Below are 19,983 nucleotides of genomic sequence, written 5' to 3'. Positions count from 1 at the left end.
CGACCAAATTCATCGAGGACAAGGACCCTCTAGAAAAAGTGTTAATTAGGCAATACATTGAGGGAGATGTTGAAGCCCAAGAGATGGATAACATCCTCAATGTCCCGAATGTGAGTATGCTTCGCACGTTTGTGGAGTCATTGAATAGAGTCTTGGGACCACCTCCAAAACCTTCGAATAAGGAAACACCAAAGCTAGAAATAAAGGCTCTCCCTTCTCACCTCAGGTATGAATTCTTAGGTGCAAATGAATCTTTACATGTAATCCTTTCTACTATCTCGTTTGAAATGCAGGTTGAAGCATCTTTGAAAATATTGAGTAAAAGGATGGAAGATGGCTGAAATACATGACATTAGCCTCGCTTTGTGCATGTATATGATATTCATGGAGGAGGGGCACAATTCAATTGTGCAACCTTAGCGCAGGCTCAACCCAATGATGAAAGATGTGGTGCGCAAGGAGATAATCAAATGGTTAGATACGGGAATTATCTACCCAATTTCGGACAGTGAGTGAGTTCAGACAGTACAATGTGTACCTAAAAAGGGAGGCATGACGGTTATTAATAATGAAAAGAATGAGTTGATCCTAACCAGGACAGTCACAGGATGGCGAATATGCATCGATTATAGGAAATTGAATGAATCCACTAGAAAGGATCATTACCCGGTCCCTTTTATTGATCAGATGTCAGAGCGGTTGGCCGGGAAAGAATATTATTGTTTTCTGGATAACTATTCAAGGTACAACCAAATTGTGATTGCATTAGAGGATCAAGAGAAAACAACGTTCACTTGCCCGTATGATACATATGCTTTCAAGAGGATGTCTTTTGGGTTATGCAATTCCCCGACTACTTTCCAAAGATGCATGATGGCTATTTTCATGATATGGTTGAAGATTTTGTGGAGATATTCATGGATGATTTCTCAGTGTTTAGGGAGTCTTTTGACAGGTGGTTGGAGAATTTGGACAGGGTGTTAGCTAGGTGCAAAGAAACTAATCTTGTCCTAAACTGGGAAAAATGTCATTTTCTAGTAATGGAAGAGATGGTGCTGGGGCATAAGGTGTCAAAGAGAGGGCTGGAAGTTGATCGTGCCAAAGTGGAAGTTATTGAAAAGCTTCCCCCTCCCATTTTTGTGAAAGGGGTGCGAAGTTTTTTGGGTCAGCTGGGTTCCACAGGAGATTCATCAAAGGCTTTTCCATGATTGTTAGGCCCATGTACAGTCTTTTAGAGAAAAAGATGAAATTTGTGTTCGATGAAAAGTGCATGCAAGCTTTCGCGGTCTTGAAGAACAAGCTCATAGAAGCCCTGATCTTAACTTCTCCAAATTGGGAGCTCCCTTTTGAGTTGATGTGTGATGCAGGTGATGTAGCTATGGGAGCGGTGCTGGGACAGAGAAAAGGGAATGTGTTCCACTCAATATACTATGCAAGTAAAATGTTGTATGCAGCCCAAGCCAATTACACTATGACTGAAAAGATATGCTAGTCTTGGTCTATGCTTTTGACAATCTTAGATCTTACCTGGTAGGCACGAAAGTTGTTGTTTATACTGACCATGCAGCCATCAGGTACTTGTTCAAAAAGAAATTTGCAAAGCCCCGGTTGATCAGGTGGATCCTATTGTTGCAAGAGTTCGATATCGAGATCAAAGATCGAAGAGGTTCTAAAAATCAGATTGCAAACCACTTGTCTAGGTTGGAGAGTTTGTCACATGTAGGAGAGCAAAGAAAGATTAGGGAGGAATTCCCTGATGAGAAACTATTGGCACAGAAGGTGACTAAGCTACCATGGTACGCTGACATCGTGAATTATTTGGTTAGCAGTTTGTTTTCACCAGGTGCAACCTCACATTAAAGGAAGAAGCTTATCCATGATACTGGGTTCTACATATGGGATGAGCCATATTTATTCAAGCAAGGGTCGTACAAAATGACGAGGAAATATGTGCCTGAGTCTAAGATGATACAAGTGATGGATAGTTGTCGCTCGTCCCATATGGATGTCATCACGGTGGTGAGTGCACCGTACATAAGTTGATTCAATCAGGTTTTTTCTGCCCTACCTTATTTAAAGATACTGCAGGTTATGTGAAAAGTTGAGATCAATGCCAAGGGATGGGGTCTATTTCCAGGCGACATGAGATGTCTATGCATAACATTCAGGAGGTTGAAATATTTGACGTTTGAGGGATCGACTTCATAGGGTCATTCCTGCCATTAAGTGGGAATCAATATATACTTGTGTTGTGGATTATGTGTCAAAGTGGGTCGAGGCAGTGGCATTGCCGACAAATGATGCTAAGGTGGTGTTGAAGTTCCTAAAGATACATATTTTCACTCGTTTTGGAACTCCGAGAGCAATCATCAGTGATGGAGGAATGCGCTTCATAAATCAATTGGTGAAGAACATTTTAGCTAAGTATGGAGTCAGGCACAAGGTAATGACAACATACCACCCTTAAACCATTGGTCAGGTAAAGGTGTCCAATCGGGAAGCAGATCCTACAAAAAGGGTAAGTGCCTAACAGAATGATTGAGCAATGAATCTTGATGTCGCATTATATAGTACCGCTTACAATACACCAATTGGTATTTCTCTCTATCAATTGGTGTTTGGTAAAACGTGTCACCTTCAAGTCGAACTAGAGGATCAGGCTTATTGGACAGTAAAGAACTTGAACCTGGACCCTAAATAGCTGGCAAGAGAAGGATGGATCAACTACATGAGTTGGAAGAATTCCAGCTCCATGCCTATAAAAATGTAAAGCTCTACAAGGAGAAGACCAAACAATGACATAACAAACACATTGTGTCTCGACTTTTCGAGCCTAGGCAAAAGGTATTGTTGTTCAAATCCTGATCAAGGTTGTTTGCCTTCATGTTGAAGTCGAAAGGGAGTAGACCATTTGAGGTGGTACATATGACCGACCATGGCGCTGTGGAGTTATGGAATGAAGGGAAGCAATCCACGTTCATTATGAACAGGTAAAGAGTGAAACAATATTTAAGAAAAAAGTTTAATTGAGAAGTTGAAACTTTGGAGTTAAGTAATGAATGAGGAGAAGCTCAGTCAGGTGCTATTCGGAGTCAACCCGAGGCAGGGTGTTCTTAGAACTTTTTGCATTATATTTTGTTTTGATAAGGTGGTTTAGTGTAATTTTAGTTAGGGGTTATTCCATTTTTTTCATAATGTAAAAAAAATAAAAATATATGATAATATATATACACGTGTGTCTATTTTCATTTGCGGGAACAATGGAGCACAGTGGAGTCCGCAACCTCACCCCGTCGCGGACATGATCCCATAAGTGATAATGCCAAGGGAAAATATCGATGGGTAACCAGGGGAGTGCGCGACCTAAGCGCATCGCAGACATGCTCCCAAAAGTGGAGGTACATACACCTTCAAGGGCAAAACGTCAAAAGCAAGACAGTGACAGCTCCGCGTCGCGGACGAATTTTGCAAATTTAATTTCACAAGAGGAATTCCCAGGGGAGTCCGCAACATAAGCGCATTGCGGAAATGCTCCCCCGTTTCATAACTTCTTCCGTTCATCGAGTCAAAATTTGCAAGACTCGTTCACGACAGATCCACGTCGCAAACCTGGTATGTTTCAGAACTGGTAATTAAAAAGTTTGGTTTTACCTAATTAATTAGACAAAAAACCGACCCCCATCCCCTTTTAACCCCTAAAATTTATGGTTTTACTTCATTCTTCTCACAAAAACTACGATTTTTTTCTCCCTATTGCAACCCTTCCCTTTCCAATCAAGTCTGTGTCGTGTAAATTGAAGCATTTCTTTCAAGTTCCTCAATTCCTATTTCATTTTACTACTCAATTTATGCTTCTATCATCCTCTTCTCTTTTCGTGATGAAAAATAAAGAAGATTCTTGATGTTGTGGTTTTTGTTTGTGATGGGAATGAGTTTGAGTGATTTCAATTGAGAATAGGTTGAATATTCAGCAATTTTGAACCTAAATTTGTGATTACATGTGTGGAAACCTAAATTGTTAATTTTAAAGGATGTTATTATACACTTTTGAATCATGTGGATTACGAATTGGGTGTTGCAACTTCATATGTGTTAATGTGGGGGTTTGATTGAAGTGCTTAAACTAGTCATTTTAAGTTGTGGTTCGAATTCTTGAGTAAAATCTCTAGGTTTTGGGTTTGGACGTTTGAATGGGGGAAAATGTTGTGGTTAGTATGCTATAAACAACTTGGGGAAGTTTGAGTACCTTGTTATATGAAGTAGTGCTCGAGCATAAGTGTGGGGTGCCCTTCCATTGTTGAATATCTATAGTTGATATGCTTTGTGTCTGTTGCAGGTTGCCATGTCTAGTTCACATAGGCTAGGAAAGGCAGTGGCATCTAGCAGCCACAAGACAAGTAGGAATGACACCAGAATTCTCCTGGCACCCTCTGTCCCAAGGGACAAATTCAGCGGTATGGGGCCAAGGAAGTTATCCCAGAAGGCAGGAAGTGGTACAAGTCCCACACGGAAGCCAAATATTTCTTCGATGTGGTCCTTGAGGATGAGAATTTGGAGAGTGAATTTCCAAACATCAGGCGTCATCTACTCGAGCTACATATGGGTTTCATATTTCATGATCCTTTTGAGTGCAATGTCTGTATTGTTCGGGAATTCTATTTTAATTGGAAAATGGATGCCTGATCTCATTATGTTACAGTGAAGGGTGTGGAAGTTCCTATGACCTCGATAATGTTGAACCAACTTTTAGGGACCGGTGATGCCCCTTACGATGTTCTCATAGGGGTCAACATCAGTACCGCGTATCAGGTGATTTGACATACTCTATGTGGGGCTCAATCCACAACAAAATGGATTCGGCATGGGCATCGGGCCTATCATCAGTCCTACCCTTATGCCCACATGAATAGAGAGGCCCGTGTGTGGTTGAAAATTGTCATGAATTCCTTGATATCGGGGCTGCACTTTACCTCTCCTTGATATCGGGGCTGCACTTTACTGAGGTAACACATGACCGAGTCTTCTTGGTGTATGCACTGATGACAGGATTACCTATCAACATAGGAGCAGGGCTTAAATCGAAAATGTGCAAGGCAAAGTCCACCGATGGAGAAGGTATGCTTTTGGTGGACTAATCACTCGATTGTGCAGGCAGGATGGTGTCCCAGAGGAGACCGTGGATTACATGGTGCTCCTATTCATTACATCTTTAGATGTCACCAACACAAAGGGGTCAGAAACTGTGCATGGACCCACACTCATCACAGCGGAGCGCAATAGGATAGATGAAATGATCACAGCGCGTATGCATGGTCTAGAAATGTTGCGTCATAAAAATAGTAGTCGAGCTTCATCTCAGGAATAGTTGGATGAGGTATCATCAAAGTGCTCCTTGAATGAACATATGATGGGGCGATGCTAGGACTGGGACCTGAATTTTTTGAGCCGGTTTAGGATGATGTCCCAACAGAGGAAGACAAGAGAAAAATCACATCAGATAGTGAATCTGATTCTGATTCTAAGTAGGGCGACTTGTTGTCCCTCAAGGACACCAGCGGTGACGCCGACATGGATGCTTAGTCAGGGAAGCCCACCTCCCCTTTTCTCTTTCTTTTAAATCATATCTCATTGGGGACAGTGTCGAATCTTAAGTGTGGGGTGGGGAACATATCTTTGTACATTGTTATCATTTTTTTGTCGTGGTTGTCTTCTGTGTGCTTTTGTTTTTACTGTGTATGTTGTTTTTGTTTGGGTTCCTTGGTAACTGTTTTCAGTTCTTTAGCCAAGGACAGTTCCGTTGAACCGTAAAAAAGATTTTGTTTCTTAGAATTTTATTTCCTCATTTCCCTATTTTTTGCCTCACCCTACTACTATACTTGGGGTGGACCAATTAGTCCATTATGAGTCCATTTATTTTTTTATAAAAATTGTGAATGAATCTGAAAAGATTTGAATGAATTAGATTTGTAGAATATTCTTGACAATACTTAGATTTATTTAATACGTTATGAAAATCACATTGCCTATCACTTCCCTCGTTGCACGACTTTCTCTTTCTCTACAAATTTCTTTTTCTTTTTACTCAACCAAATATCATTTTTCCTTTTTGAATGGATTAGTTTTCATAATCTTTATATGTATTTTATAATATTAACAAAAAAGAATTGGTATAATGATTTTTGTAAGAACTCTTGTTGTAAAAATATTTTTGAATGTATTGATGTATATCAAGAAATTCAAAGTTTCTGAATTTGAAAAAAATAGTATTACTGATTAAAAGCAATAACTATGTATATATATTCGAGGTCTCTCATAAAAATTTTTGTTTTAGGCCATTAATTTTATTGAGATACTATGACCATCAAACTGTTTGTGAGATTAAGTAGATATATTATTGTGCTTTTACTATTATGATGCCTAATAATGAGTGTGACGGGTACATAAAGGTGAGTATTAATTAGGAAAAATGCACAAGTACCCCATCAACCTATTCACTAAATCTCAGAGACACAATTATATTAAACTAAGGTCCTATTACCCCCCCCCCTACAGAATTTATTTTATAAGTACTTTTCTACCCCTTTTTGACCTACGTGTCACTGGCTTGAAAAAAAGTCAACCAGCGTTGGGCCCACAAGATAGTGCCACGTAGGCCGAAAAGGGGTAGAAAATTATTAATAAAATAAGTCTAGGGGGGTTATAGGACCTAATATACTATAAGTTTGTCTCTGATATTTCGGACATAGGTTGAAAGGGTACTTGTGCATATTCTTATTATTTAATAATTTTTTTCTTTATTTTATTGCAAAAAAGGTTTGATGTTCCTATTAGAAGTATCTAAAAGCAAAGACATTGAATAATTCACCTCTACCCTTTTTCAAATTTTATACAAAATTCTTAAAGTTTCTACTATTGATTAAGGTCTAGAACTTGAATGTGTGCCAAGTGTATAGAAATTGTGCATTCCTTACTATTGATTAAGTTCTACAACTTGCCCGGTGTGTTTGCTAACGAAAAATAAGAGGATAAGGAATTTGATAAGTTATATAGACATTCTTTGTGTTTATGCTTTCTTATATCAATCTTAACGTATATTTCTAGTTAGCCCCTTCGAGCCTTGAACTTATTTTTTTGGTAGCCTACTGTGAAGCTTATGCCATTCTTTCTTTGGCCTTTAAATTTGATCAAAAGATCTAAGCATTTTGTGTGTACAATAAAGAAGGAATTGGAAATTAAGTGGCACGCCCCAATAGAAGTTCTTGTTTTTATATATAAAAAAGGAGAATATATATATGAAAAGCTTTAGACATGTAATGATGTCTAAGATTACAAGAAAATAAAAAATGGTGGGCCCAAATGGTTGAGTTGATAAGGAGAGTGGTTAAAATAGGTGAACTTGCAAAAAGGGACCAAATGGTTCCAAGAAAAGAGCATAAGATGGGGTTATTAGATGAACACTCTGAATTGCAGAGTTGGCACTAAAACGCTTGGGAAAATAGTCACTACTCATATTCTCAAAATGTTTCCTACTTGTCCCTAGCTTGAATTACAACCCTTAAAAAACCTAACTGATCTTGAACTTTCGTATCCTCAAAAGTAGTAGAGCAGTATACTAATGGCAAGCTTATGGTTCATTGGTTATAACAAGTGAATTCTTTTGAGAGTGTGAGCATAACTTGTTTCCCGCACCCGTTTTGTGTGAAAAGATCAATGTCAAGTGATTTTGGGTGATCAATTGTAGTGAGGGCACATGCTTGATGAGATCTGAAAGTTGATATATCTGTGATTTCAATGACTGCACATACAGCTGCCGTATAAAAGAGTCTATTCTTGAGGTTAGATTGTTTAGCTAGAGCGATCTTTAGGAATGCATAGTAATCCTATGTTGTCGTTTAGATGGTGTAGTTATTATGGCCAAAGATGAAAGGCTTTTAAATATAGTAGTAGATTTGTTGTGGGTCTATCAGTGCGAAAGTGTTCGAGGACGAACAAAGTTATAAGTGTGAAATTGTGATCTTAGGAGTATTTATATGCCTAATAACCATTTTATCCCATATATATAGCTGAGTTGAGGAAATTTTTGGCGGCAAAGTCAAGTATTTAGAGTCATTTTGATTCCACACACTCTAACCAATATGATTAGATGTTTCAGGTTGAAGATCATTGGAAAACGAGCTAAAAATTGGCACCGGAACAAAGGTCGAAAAGTAGCAGAAGAAGTGGTGGAAAAGAAGATCCAAGAAGCTGGAAATTGCACTATAAAGGAGCATCTCCGCGTCGCGGAGGTATTCCTTCCATGCAAAGAAGGAACTCCCCATAACACGGTAATTTGCGATAGAGGCACGTCGTGGGGGTCATTCCATCCATGAGCAGAGTTGAGCGAGGGAACAGGTTCGCATCGAAGACCTTGACACATTAATCGGCCCACATGTTTATTTGAGACTATAAATAATTTAAATGTCCTCTTATTGCACACTACACTTTCCAAAAAAACGGGAGCTGTGAAAAGAGGCGATTTTTGTGCCATTTTCTAGCGTCTTTCTTTGTTTTCTTCATCTTGGTAAAGACTTATTGATTCTAATACATTCTATATTGTTATTTTGTGTTATGAGTAGCTAAAACCCCCTATCTTAGGGTTGTAGCTATGATTGATCGTTTAATGTGAACTTGTTACTTTTGTAAGAATGGTTATTTTATATATTGTGTTTGCGTTCTTATTTTTACTATATTAATACTTAATCCACATTAGAATAAATTTAGTGTCTACTCTTTAACTTGGAAGACTAAGAGAGATAGACCAAAAAATGTAAGAAAAATGTTCAATCTAGGGTGAGTTCTAGAATGTGTTGTGGATAGGATAATATTAAACCTATACACCACATTTGGTTGAAATGCAAGACGAATTCTTAGTGCTCCATCGTTGGTCACACCTTACCCCGCTCAACGATGTAGTTAGGTTGTCAATGATGGTAGGTGATTAGAGGTCGGAAGATCGTAGTCGTAAAATGAACCTTGCCAACCCGCAATGAGTTTACCCTTTTGAACCTTGGGATATAACCACATTGAACCGGAAATCGATTTATGCTACGACCCTTGGATATCTTTCCAACTAGTGAATTTTCTTTGTTGAAATCATTTACTTATAGTAGTTTTAATTCTTGTTAATGTTAAATTAGTAGTTTAAACAAATTTCTCAATCTAATGGACACTTGAGTGAATTTAGATAGTCATTGCAAATTGTTATTCGTTGATTTGAAGTCCCTTGGGTATGAACATTAGGCTCGAAAGAGTCTCTTTACTACTTGAGTGACCACGTAAACTTGCCTGTGATTTTGGACGCAACAATTAACAACCAAAATTACTTTAACCAAGTCAAAAAAAAAAAGTAAAAGATATAAATAATCAACCAAAACTTTTCTAGATCTATAAGAATTAACCTAATTGCGAATCAAAGAAAAATTGTGCTTTAAGATTATGATAAAAAATAAAGAAGTGTTTTGAGAATAAAGAATGAAGAGAAGAGGACAATTGGTGGGATGCGAAGAAGAACAAGGGTTGGAGGTGGGGGTGGGAGTGATTCTACCATCTTTTTTTTTTTTTTACTTTAGTTTCAAACTAAGGCAGCTATTTTTTATTTTTGTTTTATTTTTGGTCACGTCAATTAGGGAGTAAAAAAATTCATTTTTGAGTAGTATAAGTATGTAATAGGTCACTAAGATAGTTTAAGCGTGTAAATAATTTTAAAAGAGTTTGGGTTGTTAACCTTTAATCTTGGTGACATTGCTAGTTCTGTATTGACTTGACTATTTCGAAGAATAACAACAATAATTGCCAATGACATCAGCTTACAATGATTAAGTGATCTAGTAAGGTGTAAATATAAAATAGTAAATAATCATTAGGTGTTCATGTGCAAACATATGTTATTCATCAATTTATTTGGTACATCCCATAGATGGCATAATAACATCAAGATAAAACTGATACCATCTGTAAAGTACCTTGTGTAGTTCAACCCCGAGGAATAAAACCTAATAATACAATATAACTATAAACTCTATCAACAGGCATCACCCATCAGTATATACAGAAAACTTGATACACAACAACACACCTCTAGCTAGCATTACAAATAGCAAAGCAGACAACTCATAAATCGCTTTATTCCTTTCTTACCCTTCAGCTGGTTTGGGCATGTGTTCTTTTGTATACACACGGTGCCGCCTTTCTCTCCCATATATGACCCAGAATGTAAGGGAAAGCAATACAGCTAAACCAACCATCACCAGTCCAATGTAAACCCATTTGCTGTAACGCTGAAGTCCGGGGCAGTATATGCGATATATATCTCCAAATGTCTGCCTAACAAAATCACAATCTTCTAGATCAACCAGGAAAGGACCATAATGGTACAATCCAAAGCTCACATTTACAGCAGCTGCCATCTGGCCGTAGATGATCGGAGTCAGACGGCCAGTTGTGGAACAAATGCCACTAGGGGAAACTTGACATACATAATTATCCCAGACCTGCATGATATAAAAGCTTTAAAAGGTTGTAATAACTCTCCATTTTAGCTAGTATTACATGTGGGGGATAGAGAAATATGTCTTGAAGTAATTTCACTTTTCAGGAATAAGTTTTCAGGTGTACCTTTGTAGCATTGCTCAAGTCCACTTCACCAGGACTACAGGATCTATCAGTCAAATCCGAGTAAAACGGATTGCAAAGCATAGGTAGTTTAGGTCCAGACTGATTGTAGTACAAAGGACGAAAGCTAGGGGAGAAGTTGTTATTGGAAATATTAGTAATGACCTGGTTAACAACATCAACCAGCTTAGAAGTGACTTCTTTGCTTTTTGTAAGGGTCTCTTGTGCAGTGGCATTGTCCACACACGGCAAGATATCATCTAAAGCAGTATGAGCAAGAGGGTGTTGGACCCATTGATTCATTGCTACACAAGAGTCTGCAGTCACACTGACATATCAAACACAAAACAATTAGAAATGTTTCACAAACTACATTTATTAATCAAGACTGACATTAATAAGGAATGGACAAAGATGTGACCTACAGGCCCCCAGTAAACAAACACGTAAGACACAAATTTCCAACAGATAAGAGAGTGTTCAAATCTCTAAACATGTTGATCATTGAATAATGAGACATCCCAGCAGTCAAAGTTGGACAAATTTAGTATTTATGACCAGAGTGCATATCATGAAGCACCAGCTACAAGTATAACCAAAACAGACATCTAAAATGATTCAATCGAAGGAAAAATACATAAGTTGCACTTTCTACTTCTAACTTTACGGGCTACCTTTTACTCCAACCCACCCACCCCACAATTCTTGTTTGAAGTGGAATTAATATCTCCCTAAAATGACACAACAAAATTTTGTCCTAGTCCTGAATACACGGGTGGACATGTGTCATTTGAACCTTTTTCATATTTGCTATCTGTTTTAGTCAAACCCTTCCTGGTTCCGTTACCTCTCTCCTCTTTTTTTCTCTATTCTCTCCCCAATCTTCACAGGAAATCCCATGCTTTTCGACCAACAGGTTAAAAACCTGATAAGAACACCTAATATATGCTACACCACACAGAATAAGTCACCTAATTCTAAGAAAGGAAAGCATAAGAAATTCATCTTACTCCACTAAAAACATTTTAGCCAATAATATATCACAGCTATAATAATTCAGAAAACTCATGCACACTCTTAAGGAAATAGATTAAAATACAAGACAATGGCAGATTTAAAATACAAACATAATAGGTTTTATTCAGCAAATTCATTTTCGGGCCCATGTCGGTACTTAATTGCTAAGTAAATCACAATTTCCAATTTCAACAGGCAATAGATATTTCCAACCAGGAAATCCAGCATATAATAGAAATTAACAGCTATAGCAGATTCTAAGTTGTTTGGCTCTCAAATCAGTGTATTTTACTGGAGTAGTTCACGGATGGAAGATGTAAAAATTGGTGTTGGATTGCTTTCTCTATTGACTTTACTTCTCTGCGTATTTCATACCTTTCAGAACAGTGAGCTTCTCTGCCTTAAAAAACAGAAATGGTGGCACTAGCCGTGGTGGAAGTTTGGTGGTTCTAGTGAAAACAAAAAAGAAAAATAAACCCCAAAGAAAGGGAAATACAAAAACATAGTACAGATGAAATTGTTTCTTGCTTTTTCTGTAGCTTCTCAGCATGAAAATGGACATGGTGGATGGTGGAAATTTGGTGGGTCAAACAGAACAAAGAAAGAGTAAGAGAACAAAATGAAAACAAAGAAGAAAGTGAAAAAGAAAACCAATTCAAGATTGGCACCTCAGCAATTTAATCAGCTTTTAGCAATTTCTATCTGTCAAGCTATTTCAAGAATTTGAAGACACTTTCTCAGTCATATCATCATTCATCAGGATAATAATTCAACTTCAAACAATAATAGGAAGGTAAAAGGTCATCCGTAAATTTGAAGTGCATAAATAATCAAATCAAATACTAATATCTAAAGCCTGGCTGGCTACCCTTGTTGTGCGGAATTCGAGATAATACGAGAAAATATAAACGCGAAAAACAAGAACAGATTTACGTGGTTCACCAATAAATTGGCTACGTCCACGGGGAAGAGAGGGAGCAGTTTTATTATGGAGAGGCTAAAACAGAATTACAGAATAGGGTTTGCCATAGCGTCTATATATAGTGCTAAGCTACGCCCTAGACCCCCGTCCTTTCTGTTGTAACGGGTCCGATTCAAGGCATTCAACAACCCTCAGCTGAGACCAGCAGTTTCATGTTGATGATGGCTGCAGAAATGCAGAACTAAGCTGAATCTAACATCACATTGAAGAGAACTTTGGATATCATTTCAGGGATACAACAGCAGAACCAATCACTTGAAGCTGAACCCCACAATGAGAAGATTTTCCATACTCAAGAAAAAACATGGTCTAGTTCTTACTAACTTAGAAAAACAGCACATGGTGAGAAGTAAAATACAGAACAGAACTTACTTGTGGAGAACAAGAAATATGCCACACAAAATTAAAGTCCCAGTGACAAGAATCCATCCAAATATCACCAAGCTGCACAAAATAGAACAGGAGAACATGCGTTTAAACAAAAGAGCAGAGCAAGGGAACGAAATACAAGAAAGAAAGAACATCCTAGTAATATAAATTGTTCGCTTACATATAAACGAAAGCCTGCATCCCGAATATTGAAAGTACTGGAAGGAGAAAAGCAAATAGAGAATTTATTAGTAGAAATTAACTATTATACTCAGAATTCTAATGTAATGATCACCTTACCAAATCCCAGAAATGTCAAAAGAAGCATAATGGCTGATAGAATAATAAGAGCCAATCTCCTGCATAAATTCAGCACCGGCATTTTAGAACACAAAACAGCAAAGGAATATGTGTGTTTGGTGGATTGAAGTGGAACTAGATAAGCAAGAACATAGCAAAGTATCTCTCAGATTGCTGAGTTAGAACTATTCAAATGGGAAGAACAAAGATGAGACACAAAAAAAGTTGACAAGCTAAAACTATCATACACAAGATTTAAAGACAACAACAAACCCAGTGAAATCCCACAAGTGGGGTTTGGGGAGGGGGGTGTGCACAACCTTACCTCTCCCTTGTGAAGGTAGAGAGGTTGTTTCTGATAAGCCCTCAGCTCAAGTAAATTATCACAAAAAACAAGTATGTAAAGTAAAAACAATGAAGAAGATAATTATAGCAACAACTAACAATACGATTACTGAAGCAAAGGAAAAATGTCATATTAAAATCGAAGAATATGCTAGTAGGAGACTAATACTAATAACACTTAAAAGGCACACTCAACTACCTACTAACCTTCCACCCCAATACTCGACATTCTTATCTTCCTATCTAGGGTCATGTTCACTGCAAGTTACAGAAGTGTCACTTCTTTTTTGATCACCTCTCCTCAAAACTTCTTCGGCCTACCTCTACCTCTTCTTATATCCACTATACCAACCTCTTATAGCTCCTCACTGGGACTATGCATCTTCTACTCACATGCCCAAACCTTCTCAGTCTAGCCTCCCTCATCTTGTTTACCATAAAGGTCACTCCTGCCTTGTCCCAGAAAGCTTCGTTTCTAATCCTATCTCTCCTACATCCATCTCAACATTCTTATTTCCGTTACTTGCATCTTCTTGACGTGTGAGTTCTTGATCAGACAACAGTCCACCTCAAACATCATAGTTGGCTTAACCACCACTATATAAAACTTACTTTAAAGACATGACCCGCAAAAAAAAATGCCTTGAATAGATGAACTTAAATAGTTCTGAATAGATGAAAGGACAAAATTGATCCATAAGGCAGTCCCATAGAAGTATGAGAACTCGATTTAATTATCAAAGTTCTACAGATATAAATTGCAAAAAACAAGCTTGTAGTGACATTCACTTACACAGACTCTACCAAACCAGCTATGTCATCTTTATTGTCTTCTGTTTTATTGGCAAGGGTATTAGCAGAAGAATTAATTTTGGTTTGGATGCGGTCTATGTCTGTTTGGACCAAACCAGGAAGCAAAACTTGATCCACAGCAATAAGTTTGGCTGCAGCTAAATAACCTGAGACGTTTCTGAGACTATCAGCGGTGGTATTTGCCTGATGAACCACATAATCCAACGTGTTAACTGTACTGCTGTAAAACTTTCCCTGGCCAATGTACAAAATGATACATCCAACGCTGCACAAGGAACAAAACATGCAAGTTACAAAATGGACACATCAGAACAGAGAGAACGGGAATGTGACGTGTATGTTGTCTAGTGAGCAGTTGAGCGAAGTGGCAGTATCTGTAATGCAAGAGCAGATATCAATTTTGTGTACACAGCCATAAGCATTTGTATATGCTAGGTGGAGCGAGAGAGAGAGAGGAAGAATACACTGCAGCAATGGTAAAAAGTATGAGGAGTATGAGGGACAGAGCATAAGCTATTCGGGAGTAGCCATAAGGAACTCTTCTACAGCAACAGTAGCAGAGACAGATGAATAACAAGCACAGCGCGAAGATCACAAACCAGATCAGCGCAACGACAAAGAATGGAGCTGCAGTGAAAGCCACAGACTGCACATAAACAAATATAACATAAGAAACAATTGAACCTATAGATTTTTATGCAACTAATTTTTTTAAGGACAACCGAGTATATACTTCATTGCTAAAAGTCAGAAAAGGAAAAAATGAGAATGCACAAACAAGTACAGATTGCTGACAACTTTTTTAAGTAAATTTACAAGGTTTTATTTGTCGATAGTAAAGATTGGAATACCATTTATAAAGGTCATAAAACATTTGCAATACGAAAATTTTCTCTCTGCATGAATTTTGTTGACAGAAAGGCGATTTTAAGTTGTCACATAACACCTTATATAGCACCATTAGCATGGACTAAATCTATAATCATACTGAATACTGATAAGCAAAACTAAAGTTCAATTCAATGAAGAGCATCTCTTTTCGGAGATGCAACTACATACTTCTCTCTGATCAATCAAATGATAATGACTTTAATCTTTAAAATGTATCAGGACGAAAATGATACTAGATAGTAATCTCTCTGCTGATGGTTTATAGAATCTTGGGATATATATCAAATTACTGTCCAATTTCAGGTAAAGTATCGGCATTATGGAGACCAAATGAGGACCTCCATTACCACTCATGGTGGTAATATAACTCGTGACACTCGTCAGAGAGTGGAAAGAAAATTTTCCAAAGACAATTGCCTGGACCATTTTACTATTCCCGAATTAGGCAAAATCTTAGTCATGACTAGAGTAACGAAGACCCTGCGACTTCAAATGGTCTGCAATTAGTCTCTAAAAGCAAAAAATCTGACTCCAAATGATAAGACGGAAGAAAAAAACTTAAAGACAACCAAAGGGTCAGGGCTAATGGAGCAGTTAGTATTTTTTTAATTAGACCTTAGTTTGGTTGAAGAAGTATAGAGGAAATGAGAATCTTATTGTTCTGAAATCATATTTGAATACAGAAGTGAAGAATTTTTATATTCTTTTCCCTTTTCTCTTATCTATACAACCCAAGAAAAGAGGTGTTTAACTTTTCAAACTAGCCTTCCATGATGTGTAAATAAAGATTTGATATGACTAAATTAGTACTATATTTACAGAAAAGTTTAAACTTAAGTTTACATTCCAAGGGCAGAGTAGGTGGTGATTTTATGTCTGAATTCCAAAATATAAAGCAGTTAATGCTGTCTTGGAAGCAAAAGAGATGTTACTACTCCATTATCAAGTTTGAAAGATGTGTTCCTTAAAAGAGAGATATAAAAGGTTTGCATACTTACAGCCCAGTAATGTCGGTTACTGATATTCCATCCTCCAGTGTATCTTTTGAAATTGTTAAAAGGATCTTTTCTATATGTTCTCTTAGCAGCCAAGATAAGTGATGAGTTCAATGGAGGTTCTTCTTCAGTAAGTACCCTTTTTGTCCCCCATGAAACCACCATATCATTTTCAACTTAAAATGAAAACAGACCCATTTATCAGCAAAAACAGAAAAACAAAAACAAACAAGGAAACTGCAATAATAGAATACCTGTAGCTTGTAAGGAAGGGAAATCAAAGTCAGATCCTGCCAGGCAAAGGGTGACAGATGACAAAATGAAAAAAGCAGTTACAAGACAAAATGACAATGACGTTTTACACAACATTGTAATTTCTGGGGAAAAACCAATGTTAATTAATATCTATCAACCAAAACTAATAGAGGAAGAGGAAAGAAACATTCTTTAATCAACAAACATAGATATTAGACAGAGAGAAAATGTGATAATACAAAATTGATATTGAAGCAAAGCCTAAAGCAAGGAAATGTATGTACGAGATATTTAATGCCCAAAAACTTATTTCATTCTCTTTCTACTTTTATTTCCTCATTTCCCTACTTTTTTCTTTCACCCTACTACTAATATTTCATTCTCTTTCTACTTTTATTTCTCTCATTTCCCTATTTTTTTCTTTCACCCTACTGCTAAACTTGGGCGGACCAATCAGTCCATTATTAATCTATTTTTTAAAAAAATAAAAAAATTTGTGATTTGATATGAAAAGATTTGAATGAATTAGATTTGTAGAAGATTCTTGACAATACTTAAATTTATTTAATACGTTATGAAAATCACATTCCCTATCATTTCCCTCGTTGCACTGCAGGCTTGCTCTTTCTCTACAAATTTCTTTTTCTTCTTTCTCAACCAAATATCATTTTTTTCCTTTTGAATGTATAAGTTTTCATAATCTTTATAAGTATTTTTTATATTAACAAAAAAGAATGATATAATGATTTTTGCAAGAACTCATGTTGTAATAATATTTTTGTATGTATTGATGTATATCAACAAATTCAAGGTTTCTGAGTTTGAAAAAAATAGTATTATTGATTAAAAACAATAACTATGTATTTATATTTGAGGTCTCTCATAAAATTTTTGTTTTAGACCATTAATTTTATTGAGATACTATGATATTCAAACTGTTCGTGAGATTGCCAAGATATGTTGTTGTGGTTTTACTATTATGATGCCTAATATTGAGTGTGACGGGTACATAAAGGTGAGTATTACTTAATAATTTTTTTCTTCATTTTGTTGCAAAAAAAGGTTTGATGTTCCTATTGGAAGTATTCAAAAGCAAAGACATTGAACAATTCACCTCTACCCTTTTTCAGATTTGTGTACAAAATTTTTAAAGTTTTTACTAAAATAGGATTTCAGTCCAAGATGTACCTATTCTGTGAGGATATCATTTGTATCTACTAATAATTCTTTATCTCAATCTTCATTTTCAGCGGAAAGAAAAGTTTTGGAAAAAAAATAAAATATCTTCGTCTCAATTGGAAATTGAGAAGATGAGCATTGTTTTTGAGTTATTCTTTAGGAAAATAATATACCTAATTTCAAAACATAAAACATAATTAGATGGACTTGGATGCGAAGAATCATTATACAATAGAGTTGTTAGTATAATTTGTGAAAGTGACAACTACAAAAAAAAATCATCAAAGATGCTAGAGGTTAACAAGTTAGAGAATGAATTAAAGTCATCGAAAAAAATGAAATTGTGTAATTTTTTTGATTATCTAGAAAATATGTTAGGCGTTGATGATGAAAAACCTACCTTATTATTTTTCGAATAGTATCTATCATACTCATAAAACTTTTTGATATTATATTTGTCACGATCCGACTTCCTGATTCATGATGGCACCTACTAAAATTCACTAGTAAGTTAGTCGATTTGTACTTAGAACGACAAGTAGTGAGTACAAGGGAAGAACTAAGTAGAACGTAATGCTAATATTAAGAAAAGACCAAAATGGAAAATAACCCAAAAACTCTATAGGTACCCTTTCGAAACCTAGAAATTACGAGTTTTAAGTTTTCTAACAAGATAAATACAAGTTCCAAGGGGGACTACAACAAGCCGTCTCAAAAGCAAAAGACAAACTAACATATGTATAGAAGGAGACAGACATTTAGGGAACACAAGTGCTCATCCTCACCTCCGATATCCACAAGTCGCGAAAACGGCATAAATGATCACCGCTTGTAGTTTGTATTAGGATATGCATCATAAAAAGATGTAAAGTGTAGCAGAAGTATCAAAACAAAGTACTCATTAGGAACTATAGGCTGAATGAGCAAGAAAGATAAAAACAATATGAAAATATATAATCTAGACACAAACAGAGGTCAAAGCGGATATAAAAAGAAGGCACACAAGTAGTGGCGTAGCCACCCTTATGTCAGGTGTCTCTTCGTAGGAAAATTATATTGTATATACAAGTAAATAATAAATAAAGTAGTTAAATAACATATTTTTGACACCCTTGACACAATAATATGATGTATCCTGGTGGTTTCAAGCGCCTTGAAACTGTAAAGACACACGAACTTAAAGTATTCATGTATTCGAATCTCACAGGCAATTTGTTTTAACTTTTAAAAGGAGAGGATTGCACTTGGACACCCTTCGTGAAGTTTTTGCCCCGCCATTGCACATAAGCATACCAAAAGTAAATCTAAATATAACTAAACTAAACCTAACTAGATCTCATAAGCCCAAAAATTACACTCATGCACGAGTTTAAATAAAACTCAAACAGTCCCCCATAAGCTCGACAGGTACACACAATAGGTTTACAAAAAAGAACGGTAACCACATCTGAATCTAAGAACATTAGTCAGGCTCCTGTCCCAAGTAAGCAAGAATCAAGCAACATCCAGCCCAACTAGAAAGAGTGACCATCAACCCAAACCGCCCAACTAGACCACCCACTTCCAGGGGAGTAAGCCCCCAACTAGCATAAGTTATACGAGGGCGTATCAATTCCGTAAAGATTCGGAGATATCAAGGACACCCATCCAAGCATTCCACTTCCAAGAACATCAACCCCCAAGCTAGAAAGAGTGTCTGGGAGCGTATCGACATGCTTGAGCTCCAAGCCACCGTTGATTGACGCCCACCCTCAAAGATATCACAAAAGGCCACAAGCCTAAAGTGCTCCAATCCCTAGAAATCACACAACCTCCAGTAACACATTGAAGTCGCAAAAGTAGGGAGAGAAGTACAAAAGGGCCAACAAGCTGCGCAAATGCCTAAACTAAGCCTCACAATAATAGACCCAAATTTGATATTCTTGTCTACAAGGACCTAGTCCATCCGAATGATGTCAGAGACATACCAAAGTCATATGGTTCACAAGTCTAAGGCAATATTATTCTATCCAGACTAAGGCCAAACATGATTTACGAAACATGTACTAAAACAAGTAAATAACATAGCATGCGACAACACACCTACAACCCTAGCTAATCATGGTACTAACCTCAAAATAATAGTAATCAACCATAAATCATGGTTTCTAAGAGAAACAAGGAATAACTAGGTATCCACCCCCAATT

General features: G+C 36.8%; 1 protein-coding gene across 2 annotated transcripts; it reads right to left on the bottom strand.

Moving 5' to 3' along the window:
- Positions 1-9,905: 9,905 nt before the first annotated feature.
- On the bottom strand, positions 9,906-17,265 carry LOC101259959 (uncharacterized). 2 transcript variants are annotated; one of them, XM_004244889.5, is made up of 9 exons: positions 16,617-17,265; positions 16,366-16,538; positions 14,941-15,122; positions 14,457-14,741; positions 13,319-13,377; positions 13,200-13,236; positions 13,022-13,093; positions 10,654-10,978; positions 9,906-10,529 (listed from the first exon to the last, which is right to left on the bottom strand). In XM_004244889.5, the coding sequence occupies exons 1-9, from the start codon at positions 16,729-16,731 to the stop codon at positions 10,173-10,175; spliced, it is 1,605 nt and encodes a 534-aa protein (XP_004244937.1). In that variant the 5' UTR covers positions 16,732-17,265; the 3' UTR covers positions 9,906-10,172. The 2 variants fall into 2 exon arrangements, with proteins under 2 accessions (XP_004244937.1, XP_004244938.1); XM_004244890.4 differs by having other exon boundaries at positions 15,076-15,122; positions 16,617-17,053.
- Positions 17,266-19,983: the final 2,718 nt, after the last annotated feature.

Source organism: Solanum lycopersicum, chromosome 8 (assembly GCF_036512215.1).
Source record: "Solanum lycopersicum chromosome 8, SLM_r2.1".
NCBI lineage: Eukaryota > Viridiplantae > Streptophyta > Magnoliopsida > Solanales > Solanaceae > Solanum > Solanum lycopersicum.
The sequence above is the reverse complement of the archived record's forward strand: the minus strand, read 5'-3'. Positions and strand labels throughout refer to the sequence as shown.